Raw genomic sequence first — 23,803 nt, forward strand, 5'->3', positions numbered from 1 at the left:
TCGTACGTACGTGCCGTTTGCCAAAAAATAGACGTGAAATCAAGTCGATAAATTGTGTTTCGATCAGCAGTCTTCGTGTTTCTTCTACAAATCAGTTAATACAACTTTTTGTACTTTTCAAGTCATTTTATGGAAATGAGCAGTGGCCGTTTGTGGAATTCCCAGTTAATTTCTATTGGGCAAAAGTGTTAAATTGGACCTGATTCAATCTCTATTCCTTGCTATAATGATTCGATCGAGCCTCTTTGGACATTCAGAACTGCAATTTCACCCAGTTTAAGTTATGTGTTCTGCAGACTTGAATCGAGTCTGTATAGTGACGAGTCGAAATATAGAGTATTATAAGGACATTGACGCGCATACATGTAATGAGAATTTAGCAAGATCAAAGTACGTTGTGTTGCGCGGTATGCTTTAAGTGCGTGATTGTTACTAAATTCTCACAACGTGGCTTACTACAGAAACGAGCGCGTGAATCAAATTTGGAACGCTAAATGGCAGATCAAAACTTGACAATGGCAGAACACTTTTGATTGTGCTCGGACATTTTGTCTGACCACTTTTTTTGTCTAATTTCACGCACTGTAGTCACTTGTTGGAGTTTTACCTGCTCCCACTTTGGTAGTCTTGCATTTTTGGCTGTATTTTGCCCGTGCCATTTCTCAAGGTGTATTCTGCCCTTGCACTTTGGCTGTACCGGTACTGCGCCTTTTCGCATCAAAATCTATAATTGTTCCTTATTGAAAGTTCTACAGATGTTTGATTGCTATTACAATGTACAATGTAGCTGGACAAATTTATGATTTTTCACTGTTGTTTTATTACCAGACTACTATTTATATGGAAACTATTTCATTTATTTTGTGGTCTAATAAAAAGCACTTGCAATTAGAACTTCTCAAACCCGTTAGCTTACATGTACCTGTAAGCTCTTTATTTTAGTAATTTTGACCTCAAGTCTTTAGCTTGGCTGAACTAACTGCGGCAGCACTGCACCGACGCCAAATTACCTCTCCACCAGCCATTAAAACTCAGAAGAAGTGTAGGGTTGTTGCATCAACCGGCAGTAGCCTATGATGTCTGATGATGATGATGACATGTACATGTACTTGGTTACACATGGCATAGTCGGCAGGATTAGTCGGCATAGTAAGGCCAAACAAATATGGTAGTTCTGCTTCCAGTTTTAAACCTAAGTACCCTGACAGCCCCTACCCTATTTTTTTTTGGGGGGGGGGGGGTTGAAATGAGGAAAACCTGTAAACTATCTATCCCTATCTTTTACCCTTTACTACCTCCATATGATTGTACACAAAACAAATTGCCAAGAAAAAGAAAATCCCTGCCTACCTACCCTATTTTTTTCAAATGCCATGTAATCAGAAGCAGAAGTTTTTTCCTTTTTTTTTGGCCTATATTTTTTTTTGACCGCTTGGTTAAAAAATATGAGCGTTGCTGTTGAAACCCCTCAGCCAGAGTCAAGTTACCATCGGGAAACCATTAACCTTTAACTCAACATGGTGATCTTGACCTTTGACCCCAAAACCAATCCCAACCTGCCTACTCCCAAGGGCAACCCCCTACCAAAGTTAAACACCAAAATCTCATTTCTAACTCATGCTATCATCCGGAAACCATTTATCTTTGACTCACCACGGTGACCTTGACCTTTGACCTTTTGACCCCCAAACCAATCCCAACTTGCCTACTCCCAAGGGCAACCTCCTACCAAAGTTAGACACCAAAATCTCACTTCCAACTGAAGTTATCATCCGGAAACCATTTACCTTTAACTCACCACGGTGACCTTGATCTTTGACTTTTTGACCTCAAAACCAATCCCAACTTGCCTACTCCTAAGGGCAACCCCCTATCGAAGTTACAATCCCAAACAACATTTCTAACTCAAGTTATCATCCGGAAACTAAGCTGCCCGGACAGACAGACATACGGCCCTACAGACGGGCGTTCCAGCCAGATGGACTTCCGGGGTACCTCCATTGTTGTCCCATTGTCCCTATTTCTAAAGATTTCGTTGCCGGGTACCCTTTTTTCTAAAGATTTTATTTGTGGGGTACCTCGAACAAAGGACGGGTACTCCACAAGTGGTCCCTGGTCAGAACGGACCTACGGCCCGATGGACGGAGTAGGCGATGACAATACCCCTCGAGCCTCTCGGCTGAGGGATAATCAACGTTGTGGTCAGCATAAACTCCCGTTGCTAGGGAAACCGATTCATGGCTTCAATGAATTGGTGAAGATTTATCGAAGCACTGAAATAATTGGCTTTGAGCTCTTTCATGCAAAATAACACTTTCATTAGACACCAAACACTGCACATTTTAACAAAGAACCAATCTTGAATAAGTTGGCGACCACAAGCACGAACGAAAGAGACACAGAAAATAACGATGGTGGTCAAACGGTTTCTGTTTGGCTTGATAAGCCTTCATCTGATGACGGATTTCACTGGTGTTAATGGGATGTGTAAGACCCTTGGACATGGATGGGCATGTCCTCCTACTTGGAACCAGTGGGGTGGCAAATGCTACAAAGCCATCACTGAGCCTCTGACATGGTCCGAGGCAAAAGATGAGTGCATCAAGATGGGAGGTGTCTTGGTCGTGCCACAGTCTCAGGAGGGAACTGATTTCCTCCTGCAACTACTGCCACCCCGGTTCTGGATCAATTGCAATGATATCGAGACAGAAGGTTCGTTGAAATATTCTGATTTCTTTTCTTCTCACATTGTTCAGATCCTCAGTGAAAAAAAAGGCAATTTGTTTAGTGTTTGTGAATCAATCAGTGTAGAAAATTGCAAAAACAGACTTCTTTCTTTCCGAAAGTCATGGTTGTTAAACCTTTACTACCTGTACTACCCTAAACCACCCTGCCTATTACTCTCTGTACCACCTACCGTAAACTGCTAGAGTACTGGTTTCATGGATTCTGCAGTAAATAATACAATGTAATACAATGTAATACAATGTAGTACATGTGCAAATATATGTGCTAAACTTCCACCTTTGAATTCTTCATTGTATACATGTAGGTACTTGGAAGTGTCAGGATGGCACCCAGGAGGTGGAATACAGGAATTGGCACAAGGCTAACGATCAGCCTAATAATGAAGCTGGTAAAGAGAACTGCGCTGAAGTCTACATCCCATCTGGAGAATGGAACGATGTGAGATGTTCTCGGCAATTCCCTGCAATCTGCAAAGCTGCTACCTATATCTCACCATGAACACAGACTGGTAAACCCCATATTTTGATTAGAACCTTTAACATTTCATGTCATACCTGGCTACAAACTGATGGTATTTTGATACATTTGAAAATGACCAATGACATTAAGAAAAGAGGTATGCATAAATGAGTACAGAAATATACGCAAGTGATAACATACGTGTGGATACAAATGTGAAACGTATTCTGAACTAAAGGCATTACTGCGCCAGGGACACATTTGAGACAGATGGCAAATATAGGCTCTATTCTAACCACTGTTCAAAACACTACACTGTAGGTACTGGTAGCATACATGTGGTCAACTCAATATGAATAATTAAATAACATGTAAATATTTCAAGTAATTTTGCAAATCATTTTGAGGAATGTGGTTTCTTTGTTTATGCTTTTAATAATTTTATTATGTGTATGTTGGATGATGTTAGCGTAAAAGTTTAAATGGACAGAAATGTTGCTTGTATATTTCTTTTTTTAAATGGAAAATTTTAATGCTAATAGAATTAGATTTATTTAAGAAAATGATATGTATTGTGTTCACATAGCATAACTGGAAAACTGCTTACCCACAGAAATGCTGAAATAAAGTCTACATGTGAGTTACTTGATCCTGGTGATATATTGAGCATTTGGCGCATAGTATACGTACGTGGAACTCACATTTTCCTTAAAGGGAATGTACAACATTGGCTTTTGCTGCAATTTTCAGAAATAAGTGCATTTGGAGGATTTATATGTTATAGCAAATATTGTTAAACTGACTTGTTTCACGTTGTTGGCTTGTAGATGCTGGAAAAACCAAGAAAACCAATTATATTCTTGTAGTCTGGTTCCCTGACCCCACTTAAGATGAAATGGAGCAATTTACAGACTTTGGGGAATTGTGCAGTCAGAGTATCAATTTAGCTGGCTTGTACCCATTCACAGGTGAGTAATCAATTGCAAAGAAGATGTGGAATAACTAAATATAAGAAATATGGAGTAGTTTTTGAAAATAGCCAGTTTTCTCCAGCGCTGGTCGGCCGACCAGCATTGGAAAAATACAATTTTTCTTGAAAATGTCAGCCCACCAGCAGCCACAATTTTACAGGATGCTTTAGACTGTCATTCCCTAACAATCCAGTAAGGTATTTCGTGATAAGTGGATCATTTCGTTTTTTTGATGTTTGCAAATGTTGTATCTTCCCTTTAATCTGCACAAACCAATGGCTTTTTGCTTGAACGAAAGGTCTCCCAACTCTCCCTTTGTGACTGGTCGGTCGAGTGGGTACATGTGCACTGCAGACTACCGGTACATAAATGCAAATCACATTTTTGCCTCAAGAGCAAGGTTTTCTGAGGATCGAAACATCAGCCCTCTCATTTTTCATTGTATATTTCAGGTCAGTCCTGTTGGTAAGCAGCTTACGGATTTTGTTTCAAATATTATGTTAGTTTTTAAGACAATGTACATTTTTGTAATTTAGTTTATGTAAATTAGAAAGACAAACAATGGAACATAATGATAATGGCAAATATGGAATAGTATTGAAGATGCAGATTTTTTTTCCTGTTTATGTAATTATACAGACCTGGAATTGTCCAAGGAATAACACTAAAAAGAAACTGTGATCATAGGGAAAGAAAAGGTTTATCATTTGTTTAATTTGAAGGTGCATGTAATTGATGCTAACATGGAAGCGAAGTTATGGACATAATGTGAATAGTAACTAATGAAATCAGTTTTAAGCTGAATGCAGAATTTTTATGGGACTTACCAATTTTGAGGGCGGACTCTAAGACAACCAATGAGGAAGCATGATAGCCGGCTGCAAGTAACTCCTGACCAATCACAGAGATGATTACAAAGGGACTCTTGTCTAGTTTCATAGATTGCAGCTGCCGATAGGTGGGTTCAAATGTATCTGAAAGGACAACAGCCAATAGCAAGTAATCATTACACTATTCACATTCCAGTCCTTCTGATTTGAAAATCACAGGTGTGTGGAAAAAAGGCACACCTGGATTTTTTAGGCGTGTGGTTTTTCTAGGTGTGTGATTTTGTGGTCCAGGGAAATTCAGGCGTGCAATTATTCACACTTCTCGGGAAGCTTTTAGGCGTGCGATGGTGTGGGGGTGCGATCGCAAGCTTTAAATCAGAAGGACTGCATTCTTTTATTCATTTTGAAGGGAATATGTACTTGATTTATTGAATTAGTTAATGATAAATATTGATAAGTTTGAACAAAGACATTTACTAAAGTTGGATTTTATGCAGTTCAAAGTCCCGTTCAAGTTAATTTCTGTTCATCAACCTTGAACCTGGTCATTTTCCCTTTGCGATTCGTTTGAAGTTTATAATTAAATTAATTTATTAATTAACACAGAATTTTTCAGAAATACAGTGATATGGATATGTTATAAACGAGAGTTAGAAATTAATGCACATGATCATAAGTGTTTTAATGCTGATGAAAGGAAACCATTTTGTAAAATTTTACTTTAAATAAAAAAAGTTATCTTTTACACGTACATGTTGTAACTGCAAGCGATCTCTTATTAAATTTGAGAAACCTTCAAGTTGATAACTAAATTTTCAATCCTAAGTTTGTATTAATTATGTTTTTTTATTGCTCTAATTAAATTTGAGAAACCTTCAAGTTGATAACTAAATTTTGAATCGTAAGTTTGTATTAATTATGTTTTCTTATTGCTCTAATTTCGTTCTCTCCTTCTTTTATTCCATTTTTTTCTTGTTTCTTTTTACCCTTTTTTTTCGGGGGGGGGGGGGGTGTTGCAAAAGAAAATACACACCTATGATCATGCTGTAAATTTGCAATTTGTGAATAAAAAACTTAGTATCACGAAACAGAGGAATTTTCCAAGCTGCGTGAGCCATTCTACAGTATTGTTCAAATTCTAATGGCTCACATACATGTATGAAGTCAAAAACGTGAAAATCTGCTAATCACCCTGATCACCCGTCCCCCCCCCAAAAAAAATATTTACATAACAAATAAATTCCCCAATTTGATTACTCAATACGCATAAAAAAATCAACAAGTGCTGTACTTAGATTCTTAAAATGTTAGGAACTCTTAAAAAATTTTCCCAAGCAGGACTAATCAATCTAGTCCAACACAATTCGAGGGCAATAACCTGAACTACGACCACGTCACAGCATGCAATCCATCACGTTGTCTTTGGTTGAGTGCTCTGCACTCTATTACTCTCTATGGTAATTCATCAACCATTCCTCAACCAAGTCTTAAGAGTTGAGTTTTGTCAGGTCATGTCTGAACCTGGGCATAAAGCGAGACCATAATGCACTAGCAGGCCCTAATGAGCGAGGGTATCAGTCAGGGATGATGGCACAAAAAAGTTGACAAGAAAAAACAGGGCCGAGAAAATATTGTTAAAGAAATGGAAAAAAGCTATGCAAAGAGATGAAACCAGTTAAAAGAAAAGTATACGTGTGTACACATGCATCACATACAATTTGGCTGATACCTGTACTGTTTTGGCTGGTTACCAGTCAGTCAGTGATAAGAGAAAGAACTACGGTTAACCACAGTTCAACTAATTTCACTCAAAGGACGGATGGTTGGACCATGGAGGAAGGTTCTTATTCCTCCATGGTTGGACCTACTCTACCGTAGTCAACCATTTGGAATCAGACCACAGGGCACCGGTTGCGTCACTGGTTACCAATAGCCATGTCCATCATAATACAGAGCAGGAAGCCATGATCAAGATGTTTGGTGTGACGTGTTGACTATCATTTGACTGGAGGCATTCACACATTGCTATTAGTGTGCAGGCATAAGTTGGAATGTATGTCACAAATGATATCAAGCACTTGTTGACTAGTGGTCCTCGCCACCCATCTTGGACCAGTCAAAATTACATCATCGAGTGGACAAAAATTATTATGGTCAAATTATAAATATTAAATGGCCAAGACTGGTTACCTTTGAGTGGTGACTTGAGCGCGGCCTCAGCCAATCCGGCAAGTAGCTGAAGACTCTTAGGGTCTTGTGCTAGACCTGAGGAGAAGGCAGCTAACGCATCAGCATGACGACCCAGGCATTGTAGAGCTGTACCTTGACGGTAGTAGGCCTAAAAGTAAAAACAAACAAAAACAGATTTGTCAACTAATTGTATTGCTACAACTATAGCACTTTTTTACGGCATTTCTTGACAGCTACATGTACCGGTAGTGCTGTAACTGTCTGAGTAAAGGCCGGTTCCAACCTCATCCCCAGTGGTTACTTTACTTTCAACCTCATTTCGAATGGTAACCCCTGGGTAGGAAACTTGAGTCCTGTACCCTGATTCACTACAGAAAAGCAAGCAATGGATTATTATTGTATAGGCCTGCTTGGTGTATTATATATTTTAACGTTCGATGTGAATTATCATGTCCATCCCACCACAAAAACAATCTCCCTTTTCCAATTTGCTTAGAATAATATGAAATGTGATACTGCATATATTGGCTGGATAAGATTGTGACATTTAAACTTTGAAGAAAATCGTGCGTTTCGGATCTCACGCCGCGATAAATTGATTCTGTTTTTACCCAAGACACCAACTACAAAAACAAACACTGATGTGAAGCATAGCCAGGCACCAGACTTCTCCTAATTTGCAATACGTGTGCAACTGTTTTGAATATGCAAAGAACAGGTAGTAGTGGGAGTGTACTGCTTGACTCCATGTGAACGAGGTTGCGGCTGGTTCATATTTCACGTGAATGTGAATACAAAGTGAATTTGACATCATTTTACTACAAATTTTGCCAGGGTCAAAATGTGTTCAACTTTTGCGAATTTGCAGCACAAATACTTGCTGTGACATCATAAATTTGCATTCGTATGCACCTTTGTATTCACGTCCTGTCCCCCCAGCTGAGTTCTGGACAAATAATTATATATAGGCCACACAGTGACCTCTTCTGAAAAGTCTTGTACTATTTTCCCAAATATTTAAACTAGTTGGCATTTTGAATAAAAAGGTCCCAAACAGGTATCAGTACCAGTATCTACAGAAATTTTAACCGTATTAAAAAAAAACCACCAAAATCTAAATTATACACATGTGCCAATGAAGTATTGCATTTCAACTTTGCAACAATAATGAATGACAGGTGTTATTTCTGCAATCAGTGGTGTGACTGTCCCTTTAGCATTTTTATTTCTACACTTTGTGAATGAAATGTCAGATTGTTTTTACGGCGCAATCACAGCACTTCAGGGAACACAATCCATCCGACGTCCTTTCCTTTTATTCCTCCGCACACACACAGACAAAAAAAAATTGTTATTTTAGCCGGGGGGGCAAAATGAACAAAATGTCACAAAAGACACGTTTGGTGTTACGGCCTAAATTCTGTCATACAATGCCTTGAACAATGCCCTGCATGAATAAAGATGAAATGCAAAAAAAAAAAAAATGCTTTCTGGCTTTCAAAACAAAGTTTCTTCAACTCGAATTGACATTAAAAGCTAGACAATTCAGATTGTAAAACAATTCTACAATTTGTTTTTGAATTCCTAAGACGCACTCTGTGAACTCAAGTTGAAACCCAAGACTAATGTTTCTCGGCAGGCTGTAATATAAAACTGCCGACTGGCTGACTAAGTTTCTTGATGCAAGTTGCTCTTCATACAAATGCAAGCAGTGTTGGGTGTTTGTCCACGGAAGTTTAGATGAGGACAACTTTGAACCAGATCAATGCACTGAATGGTTGACATTCATCCGTGGCTTTTAGTGAGCTCTTTAGTTATACTATGAAAACACATACTCGGTCTTTGGCAAATGGAATGGTCGCGTTTCTGAGTCATTCAGCATTTCAAATTTCCTTTAAGCTGCCGTACAATGTACAACGCACATTTCAGGGGTGATATGGGGGGAAGGGGGGGGGGGGGCAACAAAAAGTCAACGAAATAATCTGCTGAGGTTTTGAGGCCAAAAGGCACCCCTTAAAATACACATTTGTTTTGTTCTTTATAATTCAATCAGGGGCAGATCCAGGAATTTTTGCAGGGGGTTGGGGTTATCATCAGCAAAATATTCTGAAATGTAGACAGGTTTTTTCTTCTCCAGACACTTGGCCTCCGAAAATACATGTAAATAGGGGTGTGTGTGTTGGGGGGGGGGGGGGCGCCTCTGTCCATATTTTGTGCACAGGCAGACATTATTACAAGTATTTTTTTTGGGGGGGGGGGTATCAGGTGTCAGAAAATAATCATTTTGTAAAGTCCTTTGGCACAACTGGCTCTATATTTAGGAAGCAGATTGAAAACAAGACTATTGGGAATCTTCTAGTAAAGCTGGTCCTAGAGCGGAGACAATTCTATTCCATTGATTCTGAGTTGCAGCAACTGCAAGTTTTTTCATACATGTGGCCTACACAAAAAAATGCTGTTTTCTTGAAGAGTATAACTTATAAGACTAATATCCACTGAGCTGAAACTTCAACAGGTTAGATTTTGAACGCTTTTCTTTGGATTTTGAGTAGCGTCATTGTTAATGAAGAAAATGCATGAAAAAGCAAATGCTCCTACCGGTATTGAAATGTAACAAGAGAACTTCAAGTGGGATCAAGACAGATTCAAAAGAAATGGGAAAAATAGGGACAATAGCTTGACTGTCCTCAAGAGTTCAGTGGCTTCACAGCAGGTAACAGTGAGAAAGGCGACCAATAGAAAAGGCAAAGCGTTTGACCTCGGAGCAATTCAAGTGAGTAAGGACGGCATTCATTGATCTGGAACTGTAGGTATCCAATTTTCTGGACAATAGATCGATGACCAGGATAAGAGGAATTCTAAAGAATTCAATGGCAAAAAATGCAGTGGATTTGTAAGACTAGTGTGAAAAGGTATCTGAACGAAATTTGGTCAATTAATTGGCTCTTACTGATTGATAAATGGCTGCCAAACAGGAGCTGATGAGCACAGACAAGTTGTGCTGAGAAAAACCCAGACAACTAGGAAAAACAACGAAATCTGACATTGTTACTTACTCGTTTTGCAGCTGAATTACTACACTTGTGACTTTTTTTTGGTGCTAAGTTGCACCACAAGAATTGGACAATATTACACAGAGGTCTAAGAGACAATTACAGGTGAATTTAGTATTTAAAACTACGTTTTAATTATTCTCCATCAATAGTTTTGCTAACAGGACAAAAAAATGTACTTAAATGTGTTTAAAAAAAGCAATGTAACCGATACATGTACAAAATGTGCTTGTGATGTCAACTTCACTGTGTCAACTACAGTTCATTGTTTGTTTCTGTAATTTGCCGAAAGAGCCTTTGTTTTCGTTACAATCCCCCCCTTTTTTTATTAGACTTTTGTTCATGGCATTTGTACACGTGTTCTTTTCGATTAGCATTTTGGGCACTTGTGTCTTTATGCCTTTATGCTAGTTTTTTACCATGTCCGTTGTAAACTTACCTTCTTTTTAGGCTGCCATTTCATCATTCTTAGCCAGCGATCATGGATAACAAGTCTTTATCCTTCAGCCTGTCACCTTGTCAAGTATTTCCTAGTCGTGCTCATTACTTCTTCCTCATTGCTGCATAATTATCTCTTTGAGTGTTTTTGTCTCTTGACACTTATCTCATCTCTGAGGAAAAGTGATAGCATCATAACATCCTTAATGGCAGACACTGCTCCATTGCGGTGACTAAGAAATTTTATCAACTTACAAAACTTGTTGGGTGAATTCTTGCGAGCTTGAAGTTACGGTAGGTGAGTCAAAGGATTGCAGAAGAAGCATCAGTACAGTGAGAAAATTCTCCGGAGTTGAAATTCCAAAGGATCAAAACAAGGAACTCCGGTAAGTCATCAAACCACACTAAGGTTCTGAAGTCACACGCAAACAATGAAGAAATTCAAAGGTAAGCAAAGCACCTGGAAACTTTAGTCTCATCTCTGGTGGGAATTATGTCCCGATGAGACACTTTACCATAGATAAATGATTTATTAGCTGGCAACATATTGCAAGACACCCAAAAAGTTTAATGTCCTCCGGGTTGGATGTATAACATACTGTCAAAACATGAAATCCACATTCGCTGTTTTCCCGAGACGCGGCAAATGTTTTCCCTTAAATCCAGCAAACATCTTGCTTGTCGTCCGTTTGCAGTAAACCTACATCATGACAGGCGGGTGGACCATCAGAAGCCCCGAGCGTATAGGCACCGTCATAAATCCTCCGCCGATTTTAATGACATGCGATGCACGTGTGCTTCATCCATGGCGGTGACTCTCTGCACTCTGTAAATCCATTACATGAAGACTTCGGAACACTTTAACCGGTCAACAAAATTTCTGATGTCGGGAGTAAAAGAACATGAAGACCTTCTAGTCCTGAAGATACTGGTTTTTTTTCTGGTGACGTCTCAAAGAAACATGGGCTCTGCCATTCAGATTTTTTATTCTACCGTCCTTGAACAAATCTCTTGAAAATCCCTCACTTACAGAAGTGTTTCTGATTTAGTGAGCGCTAACAATATAAAGTACAGTGACTTCTTAACAGGCACGTAAGCAAATGTTCTATTGATACCAGCAACTTCTCAAGAACGAACTACTTCCAAATGGTGAAAGAAGATTTTTTTAATCATCAATCTTTATCAAATTGATGACACAATTTCATCCTGCAGAAATCAACTCCTCCAACAGTTTTATGTGCAAGTGACAGTTTGTACCCTTTAAAGAAAAGCTCCTTAACTGTTTCTGCAAAACTATAGGTTGTTTTTCTTGCCAGAAGATGCAATGGGGTGTAGTTCCATGATATAAACAGGTAGACTTCACCAACTCGACTTGCTGCATGATGCGCCAAAAACAATAGTCAATATTGTTTTTTTCTCGTCAGATCTTTAGATCCTTTCTTGGTACTAAGTGGAGCTTTGACAAAAACTCTCCCAACCGTGAAGATAACCTTTTCCAAAATGAAACTTCAAACTCAAAAGGAGGCAAAATTGATGTCAAAAAGACACCTGACATCGCCACTTTGTGACTACACACAGAGAAAGGCATCACAAGAGTATTTTCACCAGCGCAAATCCAGATCAACACTTCCCTGTTGCAACAGAAGTTTTCTTAAAACCGCAGTGCCATTCCTCAGCTATCATGTGGCAAAGGACGCTGCTAGGAAAAATAAAAACAAGGGTAGAACAAATACTCAGCAGTCTCCCCGAAGCTTGTAGCGAGCGGTTTACATCCACAAATCCAACGTCCATCGCCAGTAGTCAAGTGCATGTACAGCACAACCTGCTAGCCATACTAGTCCTGTCTGACTGTCAACATTCACCCTGTACAGGCCACTTGAAGTAGGCACTCCACAAGCAGAACTAGGCCAGCATTGAGGCAGGTTGGCTGGCTGTGTTGTCGGATCCTATATACCGCCTTATCAGTCAGCAACTTGAGAGTCTAGTCCTACACACCGCACAATCAATCCTGCGCTATAAAGCACTGTATAAATATATCATTGTCATTGGGGTGAAGTAGAGCGACAATAGGATGGGTAGTTGACTGTGTTATATGGTCCGTCTGGTAGCCTTGAATAAACCCAGGAACAGCAATCATAATTACCATCCTTGGTGCTTTGTTGACCGAGAAATATTAAATTCCAGCGATGTGATTGTTTACCGACTCACTGCGATAGGAATCCATCCCAACTGAAGACGAAACTGGCTTATTAATCACAGCAGGTGTAAGATGCAGATGTAATCATTTCACATCCGGCCTGCAGGGACTGCTTAGACTGGCGTGTGTGGAGTAAGCGCTTCGTTTGACAGACACAATACAGTCACACGTTTGGCAAACCACTACACGCTGACCGGAGCAGTGTCTCATTATTATACACCGACCACTAACAGGTGTGAAGCACAAAATAAATACTTCATTTCTCAAAAGCCGTCACAGCAGAATAAACCTTCAACGTTGCTTGGAAAGAACTGCACGCTGTATTACCAAACTAGAGTTAATATTGCACAATATATGAAATCCAGCACATGGGTTGTATTCCTTCCTTAGATGCACTGAACGCAAATCTGTGTTTTTTTAAGCTGAATAGCAAAAGAGTAACTTTTATAAAAAAAAGCATGCCACCTGATAACCATGCGAGAACACATTCAATTTTCCAGATGAGAAAAGTATGGTGCATGACCAAATGCATGTAGGTGACAAAATATTGATCAGATGACAGAAAACTTGATCAGGTGACAAAAACTGACCAGGTGACAAAATATTGATCAGGTGACAAAACATCAGCCTGTGACAAAAAATTGATCAGGTGACAGAAAATCAGACCAGGTGACAGAAACATTGATCAGGTGACAAGTATAACAGCGGATGATGAAGTAAAAATGCTATCAGGCAGAATGAAGCACTTCACTGACTTCAAATCAAATATCCACCTATGTACATGTAGTATGCATTTCTTGCTGTTTCACTTTTGTACAGTTCATTGAATATTGTATTGAAGTTCCTGATGAGGTACACACGCACACGTACATGTACTCCAATGACAATCAAAACGTGAGAATCACTGATATTCTGCCACAGTTCATTCGTCAGTTCGACTGTTGTGATCAGCACTGTATCCGTTCATTACATCCAATAGGATGAGGCTTTAGAGCACACACAGTGTTGTTTTTGATACAACGGAGGCAGAGAGTTGAATTTTTCTGGAGCATTCTTATCACCCAATCAGATCCTCGTTAAATTATAATGAAGAACATACAAATGTTCATGCATCAGACATCATCTACGTGATGCTATACAGCACAGTCCAATCATACACTGAGTGAGTCAACACCGGGTAGGTCTACAAATGAAAATCCTAGCTCTGGCCACGAACAAGTAGTTGAGGATTTATTGTTGTCGGTCTTTAGTCTTGCACTCATTCAACACTTGGATGAAAGCGAAGTCTTTTTGGCGTGTGCTGCACGTTTTGACCTTTGACACCTGTCACATGACCCATGACCTCTCGTCATTCCTCTGGGTAGGGTGCCAAACTTGATACGGACATTAAAACTTCACCTGTTGATAATGGGGTGAACCACTGAACTTTTAAACTTGGGGTTATTTTGGTACTGGTTAATGGCACCCTAAAAAACTTCACCTCGGGCGTGAATTAAAGAACAACTAAAGAGACTGAGAATCCAGATTTCAAAACTTATAAATCTCACACAAATAAACTTGCAATTTATGGTCCTATATTCAAAGTATCAATTTCATAAAAAAAATAAAAAAAACAGCATCATCCAAATGTACCCAAGTTTCAATTTTTTTTCTCCTGTGAAATATCTAGAAATACACGTGTCTATGATTTTCTAAACAAGAAGTCAAAATTGGTCATTTCGTTGTATTTCAAACTTAAACAATGTTTTGCTTAAAGATGTACTGTCCAAACTCTTCGATACATTCAAGTGTTTTTTTTCTCTGAACAACTTTTCAACTTGTATGCTACATTTTAATGAAAACAACAACTTTTTTTCTATATTTCCCTTGCAACCTTGCAATTTAAACAATAAATCTGGTTTCGGGTGAAACTAAAACAAATACATGTACAATGTAGCAGGGATGAGTACATTTTTAAAGGGAAGATACAACATTTGCAAACATCGAAAAACAAAACTACCAAGTTTGTACGAAATACCTTACTAGGATGTTGGTAAATGACAGTCTAAAGCATCCTGTAAAATTATGGCATCTGGTATGAAGTCATTTTCAAGAAAAGTGGTATTTTTGTGTAATTTTCCAACAGTGGTCGGCCGACCACCGTTGGAAAACCTAATTATTTTTCAACTACTGCTCCAAATGTACCTTTTTTTCAATCCAAATTTTGTTTGCTATTGGTTACATGTTCATGAACAGGTGCAGGTACCTTACAATTTTCCGGCATCTGTAAATTGATCCATTTCATCTTTAGTGGAGTCAGGGAACCAGACTATTGGAACATTTTTGTTTTTCTTGATTTATCCAGCATTTTCGAACACAAAACTTCAAACATGTCAGTTTAACAATATTTCATCTAAAATGCTCACACCTCAAATAGTTCATTTCTGAAAATTACAGCAAAAGCCAATGATGTACATGTACATTCCCTTTAAACAGTTGTTTGTTTTCAATCAGCCAGTTTTGCAGGTTAAGCAGAATAAGACGGTAAAGGCTCTGAATCTGTTATGACAAGTCTAATCACTGTAGGTCTAGACTTGCATTTCAATTTGGAGTTGACACTGGACATAAAATATTGAAGACTCTGTGTCTCTTTGTGCGGCTTAGAAAAAACAAGAAAGGAATAAACAAATGCTTGAGTGGGAATGGGGGTGACGGGGGGGGGGGGGGGGGGAGGGAGGGGGCTACACAGAAAAGCTTTTCTGATGACAGTTTCTGTAAGTGAATCCCTTTGTAAGTGAATCCCTACACCCTATTTCCCACTTCCTAGGGTTTTAATGTCAAAAGCCCCGTGTATGAATACTTTAGAAGATGAAAACGTTAATGTTGCATCCGTTGCACCTTCTAGCAAAATGCAGACTTCCATTAAGAAGGATCTAGCCGGATCTGGAATTCTTAAATGTCAGTGTCTCGTTGATCAGAGTCAACCTGGCTGTGAGATCTAGCGAGATTGCCTCGGAATCTCTGATTATCAATGCCCCATACCTATGAAAAAAATATAACAGACAACAAAACTAGGAAGAAGTTCACTGACACAGTTTTTGTTTTGTCGGAGGGATTTTTGTTCCAGGGAGGATGTTGGATGTTGTGATACACGGCCTGAGGGTGCCCTCTTTGATGTCTTGACTAGTCGAGAGAGATCTGAGAGATGATGATTGCTTGGGGATGTTTTCTGGGAGAGTACATGTAAGGAAGTCTTAGAGATGAGGAACAGCTGAAGGTACTGTGAGGTGACAGTCAGACAAACAGGAGGGGGGGGGGGTCGAGTTTGGTACTCCTCAGTTGAGACATCATGGACGATGAGACACTACCATGAGATGAAAGTGAAGCTTTTTGGTAATAGGATGTCCATATTAGCAATCAATGGGCTCCGTGCACAAGTACCCCCTCAACGGTTAAAAAAGGAGAGTTGGGGGAGACCACTGGGGGAACATTCAAACGCATTGTCGACGGTGCCTGACTCTCATGCAGAAACCCAACAGATTTGAGCACATTCAGAATAAAAAAAAAATCATGCGTTCTTCACTCATACACACACGAACCAGTACGCGCATGCGTACTGTTTTATCAGATCTGTGTCCCTCTCACAGGATCTCACGAAAGTACCAGTAGTCACAAAACTCCATCTTCTGATTGTCCAAAAAAAAAAATTTTTTAAATGGTGTCCACATTGTTTACTTACAGTTAATTGCACTATTTTTTAATTTAAGGCAGTGGAAAAAGTATCGACACAAAAACCCACAGTTGAGGCCAAAAAAAAAAAAAAACCAACACTTGAGTGATGTCCAAGAAGTTTGCTGATCCATGTGTGTTGTTTATAAATCTGTTTACAAATCCGATGCATGTAGAAATCAATGCACACAAAATCTAGGAAGGCAACATTTACCTCAAAATGTGAGTAAAGTACAAAATATTAAACCAATCAATTGATCCATGATCCCCCCCCCCCAAAAAAAAGAGAGAGATCAACTTGAGAGGGCAAGACAAAAAAATCTGTTTGAGTACTGGTACAAACATAAAGAAAGGACCATTCGCTATGGTACGAGTTGCCCATAGTACATTGCTTACATTCTAGAATGACTGAGCTACATGTACATGCAATCCACAATGTCCATGTCAGTTTGGCATTTGAAGATACAAGTGGTCATGTCCATTACTGACGGAGATCTCTGGAGATGAATCCTGACTATTTCCTTATCTGTCCCTCACGGCATGACACATCATGCTTTCAAGTGGAGACAACCGTACCGGCTTGCCTTCTAGCAAGCAGGATGATGATTTCCCTCAAAATAGCACGCTGGTCCCTAGACGCTCGGCTAACGGTCTTCGTTACAATTCAGATCAGACTTGACAAAATGGAAAGGACAATGAAAACTGTGGCATTTTGTCTTCTGGTCATTTTGATCATAAATCAATACATGTAGTAAAATTTCAGAATTTGGCAGTAGATAAAAAAGATAATGCCCTGTCTGTACTGATGTCAATCCACATATCAATATAACCTTTTTTTCAGTTTAAGGGTAATGAAATGCTGCCACAGAAGTGAATTTATATAGGCCTATTTACTGAATATTAACTTACATGTAGGCCTTCATGTATTGCATTTATTCGACTACCTATTTACTTGATGAAATAAATGACATTACAAATACTGTAGAGCTTTCGTATCAGCCATCGGATAGAAAAAAAATGTTATTTGATATTATCAAAAGTAGGCAAATTTAAAAAAAAAATGTGTTTAAAAATATGAACTATGATTTTATAGCTGTGTATACCACCACAGTGATTTTGATGATGCCAAAACCTCAAATGTTAATATTCTCAATCAATTCAATGTGTAGTTTCTAAATTTAGACAACAGTCACTTGTCAACCTTGTCACCAGGGCTAATTACAGTCTTGTCAGCGAGTACCAAGCCCATTAAAATTGGGAAGGCCGGGGATGGGGATGAAATTGTTGTGAGTGATGAGAAACTGACAATATCCATCCTGACTGCTGCTTCGTGACAAGAGTTTAATGGTTATCGCTCAATGATGTAAGTAGTTAGAGAGGAGAGGCCCTCAAGGTGTAACATGTAACACATCAACGTTTTGTAAATTATCCAAGACCATTTCATGGAGGCCATAAGCAGTAAGCACAGAAAAAGGCATGCGTACCACTGAGGACAACGTTGCTTAAATCAGTGACGTAACAACAGAAATATCAATGCACGCACATGTACCGTTAGCACATCGGCACAATTGCAGAATACCCCGCCACTCACCTATCCCACCTCGTATCCGGATACGCGGATACGGAGTCACGCTTGGATGCTCAACCAAAACCACACGCGTGTGCCACCCCGTATCCCTGTATCCGCGTATCCACTTCCCGGCACCTACCGTACTTTGGACTTGGACGTTTTTCCCCTGCTCCCCATTCAAATCACGTTGTCTCTGCCTTCGTTATTTTCCAACATGGATATATAGATGCTTCGTTCTCATAAATAATACAGGGAAATAGCGCCCTCTTTAGACCCTCCAGCGCTCAAATCCACCCCGTATATTGTATCCGCGTATCCACTTCCCGACATCTACATGTACTTTGGACATTTCTGCAATATTTTCCGACTGCGTAGCCAGTTATTTTTAGGGGGTAATTTTCGCGTGGCGGGGTATTCTGCAATTACTCCAGCACATCCACCCCATGAAATACTGCTTAACGTTAGCACCATTGTCTGCTAGAGGCCAATTCGGGCGATTCACAATGCAGTGCGCCATCAAGAGTTTGCCACGGAGAGTTCATTTTTTCCAGTGCATTGTGGGAGATGATCGACAAATTCGCAGCGGGGGACATTTGAAATTGTTAGTTTTCCAGTCAGTAGTTTCGTAAGGGTATGATTCGAGTATCTGTTTGCCCTTTTCTTTTTCTTTATATGGTGTTTTTTTTGTAAGGTGTCAGAACGCTATGCCCCAAACAAATTAGCACAAGTTGTCTACTGACACTCATTCAAATGGGCCATGTTTTGTCGACCGTAAACTTGAAAAATAGATTCTCCATGGCAAACTCTTGGTGGCGCACTGCATTGTGAATTGTCCGAATTCCGTAAATTCTAGCTCTTTCTGTACGTCCGACCACATGATTTGACAAGGTCGTTAAGGTGGTAGTACATTTGTTTGGCCTGTAATTGTTTTCTCTTCATTAGATGTCACATACAAAATGTATTAGAAATGTATCACATTCACACTACCAACAGAAGCTACATGTAATTATCAAACTGTCTGATCATGTACATGTACGTCCGAATTTACAGAACTGCCATATAGTAAGCACAAGTTTTCTGCTTACTATTAAGCAGCGCCATGAAGGCATGAACTTGGGCCCCGGTAGAGAGGAAAGACCAACATTTCTCACAAACCCATGAAATATGCTAACTGTAAGCATGGAAGTTTGAGCTACAGTAAGCAAAAGCAGGGATTTTACACTGTAGGCACGCAGAGCTTCGAAAATTGCATGCATACTTGTGCGTATGACAGGTGGCTGAAATATGCAGTATGGAATTGGAGAGACACATAAAAGTGTGCAGTGGGCGGGGCCAATGGCTCAATCTACTGCATTCATTGGTTCATATTTCTGATTAAGTACTACATGTAGTGATGCAGTGCCCTAGGAAGTAGATACATGGGGCTTGCATCCGACATGTTGTTCGTCTTTACAAGTCAGTGAGCGGATTTATCATTGGAAGGGATTTAGGGGAAGCAGAGCCATCAACACCAGAGGGTTTGATTACTAGGAGTGGATGGATTGAATACAGGGATTGATAACGGCAGCGAAAATGCTACAACTCAAAAGTAATGACAGGGCTCTATTTGTTAATTGCCTAATGAGCAAGGGTATGGAACCTGTTCACAAGGCCAAAAAAAAATTCTTTCTGCTTCCAATTACATGGCATTTGAAAATAGGGTAGGTAGGTAGGGAATTTTTTTTTGGCCAATTCTTTATTTGTGTACGATCATATGGAGGCGTCTGCATGTAGTCAAGGGTAAAAGGTAGAAATTGATGGTTTTGGGAGTTTTTTCCTCATTTTTTCAATAAAAAAAATTAGGGTAGGGGCTGTTAGAATAGGGTAGGTAGGGAAACCGGAAGCAGAACTATTTTTTTTGGCCTAAGTACGGTACCCACTCAACGGTTACAAAGGGAGAGTTGGGGGAGACCACTGGGAGGGACATTCAAATGCATGGCTGACAGTGCCTGCCACTCACGTGAAAACCCTTAGGTTCATGGGATAATATTAGTTCTGAGCGTACTTCACACAGAACATGCACAAACCAGTACGCACACACGGTGTGTCCTTCCCACTTGGGTCTTCAAAAGTGGTCACAAAGCGTCATCTACATGTACTGTTCATGCAGAGATTCCGTATTGTAAAACCTTGGCTTGCAATTGCGTGCTTGTTTGCATAAATCATCAACTTATCAATGTTAATTCAAGTGGGAGTGTGATTATAATATTGTGATGTATGTAACTCAAATCAAATATAGAACTTTGACAATAAACTTGCTATGCCATATTGACTGTGTTAAATTACATTATATGGTCAGCCATTGAGAAAGAGTTCTATACTTGGACATTGTTTGACACCCTGTGCACAAACCTATAAGACTGGTCTGAAAATTCCAAGTGTTTTCTCAGTAAATGTGTCAATATTTTCCCTGCTAAATATGACTTTTTTAGGACATTATTGCTTTCTGATGGCTGATAGGACACTGCAGGGAAAAATTAGTGATATGGATATCACTCATTTTTATGGAATTCTTCCCAGCCATTGGATATTGTCGAGTCATTCACTATATTTTCTTATCAAAAATAATTTTTCCTCCCTGTAAAATTGTGTACTGTTGTGGCATTCTGAAAATTATCCACAGACTTTGACAATCTGCATACTGTGCTACCGTAATTTTCGGAATATAAGCCGCGGCTTATACGTTGAATTTGCCCATGAAAATGTTTACTGCGGCTTATACACAGGGCGGCTTATACGCCAAGCCTTGAAGAATAAAAAATAAGATTCACGTGTATTTAATGTACTGGTACAAGAAGAGATGTGTTGCTGAAATGAATTATAAATTAAGAAAGTCATTAACAAACCGAAACCACGTCTCACGTAAAGGTACCGAGCGGTAAAAAGTACGGTGATGAAAGCTGTCTTCAATACTTGCGACCAGCCGGCCGTACGTGATACTGGTACAGTGCAGCAGCGATCGATATGCAGCATGCTTTCCCCCAGCGGACCACACCATTTGTGGTAATAAAGGGGTGTTTTTTCTTGGGAACAATAATTACCAATATTTCCGCTGTTTAAAAAAAAAGAAAAAAAGACGACTAAAATGTTTATGGCGTTCGAAACATTTTTTATTACATAATCAGTTGTTCAACGTCACAATATATTTTGTTTTTTTGAAATGTATTCAAGAAACGATGTAAAACTCAAAAGAGGGACTAAATCACCCCTTACAAAATTAATGAATTCGTCTATTAAAATGTCCGCTTCGTTTCGACTATTTCCGAAGAAAGTTACGATCGAAACTTGAATTTTTATCGCAACTACTCGTTAGTAATCGCAACAATTTGATAAGTTTTGAGGTAAAAACGGACCTGTTTATTCTTAAGACAAAACAAATCAGCATCTGTTGCCACAAAGCAAGATTTGTAGCGCTCCAGTCCGACAACACACGGTGGGTTTCATACTCTCTCACGTGCTGTGGGAAAATGTTGTCATTCACCGGCGTGCGTGGCGCAGGCTGCCGGGCTATGACGGGGCAGCCGGCAGCAGTTCCCCGTGTTTATTTCTCAACAATTCCCATATTTGTTTGTAAAAGTATCGATTGTAAATGATTTGATATAACTTTTGTGGCCCTTTTAATAGCATCTGTAGTGTAAATGGAACTGGTTCAGAGCATTTTGACTAGAATTTGGAGGCCTTACAAAATTGAAACCGCAGCGGTTGGTGCGGCTTATACGCCGGTGCGGCTTATACGCCGACTTCAAATCTTAATTTGCAGATTTTTGCGTGCTGCGGCTTATACGCCGCGCGGCTTATATTCCGAAAATTACGGTATATGTTGTTCATTTTTGACCGAGTTTTCCCCCTCCAATTTCATCCTCTGCTTTCTCCAATACAATTACAACTTGACCTTGCATTGCCATATGATTATTTAATTCTGAAATGATGACTTTGTTGGTGATGTCCAAGACTAAATTAATTCAGGGGTTATAGCACTGTAATCTTGACCTGCATTGTGTATTGTAGATCCAAACAAATAATTGGCGGTAAGTGTAGATGCGGGTTTTTATTTTTTATTCCGTCCTGTTTTATGACAGATAAAACTCCACGCGGCATTGTCTCCTTTGATCATTGATCCTCGACATTTATGGCAAGGTCAACAATATTTATAACTGGGAGTGCTTGACGAAGGTGTCAGACGACACACAAATATTTGGGGATTTATCAAAGGAAAAACAAAATCTGTGATGCATGAAAATATTGATGGAAAAAAGGGAAAATATGCGTTTGTCATGGTGGATGGTGTCAAACTGAAAACGAAACTGAATTGAAAAAAAAAGGAGTTAAAAAAGGGTGTGAAGTGGTTACCGAATATTTGAAGGTTTAGTGAATGGGAAAAAACCCAAAACTGTTTACTGAATGGAAAAAAAACTCTACATCTATGGAACCACGATGCATGAATATACCAAAAGAGCACAATAGGAAAAATATGTGTGTATATGTCATGGTAGATGGAATCTTTTCAGATATTTTTTATTTATTTATAGAAATAGATCTGAGTTGTTTAGATCACTCCAATACATATATGTTTGTACATCAGTTTAATAATCTGGTACTGAAACAGTTTTAATCTCGCTGACTTTTATTTGTTTAAAAATCTAATGTCTTTTGTATCTTTTCTAGTTCCACTTCCTAAATGTAATACAATGTAACAAAAATGTGATACACTGTAATACACTTGTAATAAATTACTAGAATCATCAATGGATGTTACAATTTCAAGATCATGGTACCAGTAAGTCAAACAGTGAGGGATCAAGGATTCTTCAGACTTTGGTGGCCAAGGTGGGTCAACAAGTTAATGGAAGTAAACACTCTTTACAAGTACAGTCAGCAAGTAGTCTGCATTTGTTATGGTCTAGTAAACAACATGGTCTAGTAAACAACATGGTCTAAAATCTTCAACTAAGAAAGTTCATTTGTCACAGCATGAGGGCAGTATTTCAGTTTGTCAGATAAGGCCATAGAGAAAACTCTTTATCAACAGAGGGCTCACTTTATCATTTGCAATGCTGCAATATACTGAGTTAACAATAGACGGAGAGCAAATTGATAATAAAATACACATCAAAATGACATAGATGAGGATTATACTGGCTTTTCCATGATTGTCTGTGAGGTCAATAATTATTTGAAGGTCACAAGCATTTGTAGTGTTTTCCAAGTAAATAATAGGTCAATGTTGGAATTCAACCTTTTTTTGGATAAAGGGATGGTACATGTACATGTATGTTCTTGGGGTTAGGGTTATCATTTTATGTATGGTTCACTTTATGTTAATAATTTTATGTACATGAAATATTAACATCAACACTAACATCGGAACAATGAGAAACAAAATGTTCTAAACCGGGCGGGCATCCACACACACAAGGTGTATTCAGCATTCCACCAGCACATGTGTAAATAGGTCTACACATGTTATTCAACAATGTGACTACATTTTTGTGTGCTTTGAGTGACTGAATAAATACAGTAACCCTGTTTTCATCCTTGGCAGATTTTGCATGCACAACCTCAGCAAACAAACACAATATTGCCTGTTAATCCGCCCACCT

General features: G+C 39.1%; 1 protein-coding gene across 2 annotated transcripts in view; it reads right to left on the reverse strand.

Moving 5' to 3' along the window:
* The window catches only part of LOC119730759 (tetratricopeptide repeat protein 28-like), a 70,536-nt gene that overhangs the window by 41,313 nt on the left and 5,420 nt on the right, over positions 1-23,803 (reverse strand). Inside the window, exons 1-3 of one of the 2 annotated variants that reach the window (XM_038203785.1) lie at positions 10,691-10,808; positions 7,199-7,346; positions 5,006-5,152 (exon numbers count right to left, since the gene is read on the reverse strand). In XM_038203785.1, coding sequence (XP_038059713.1) covers positions 5,006-5,152; positions 7,199-7,346; positions 10,691-10,717 — 322 coding nt within the window. In that variant the 5' untranslated portion in view covers positions 10,718-10,808. Of the gene's footprint in view, positions 1-5,005; positions 5,153-7,198; positions 7,347-10,690; positions 10,809-23,803 lie in introns of those variants that run through there. The other variant, XM_038203784.1, reaches the window with a different exon arrangement.

Source organism: Patiria miniata, unplaced genomic scaffold (assembly GCF_015706575.1).
Source record: "Patiria miniata isolate m_02_andy unplaced genomic scaffold, ASM1570657v1 HiC_scaffold_22, whole genome shotgun sequence".
Lineage (NCBI taxonomy): Eukaryota > Metazoa > Echinodermata > Asteroidea > Valvatida > Asterinidae > Patiria > Patiria miniata.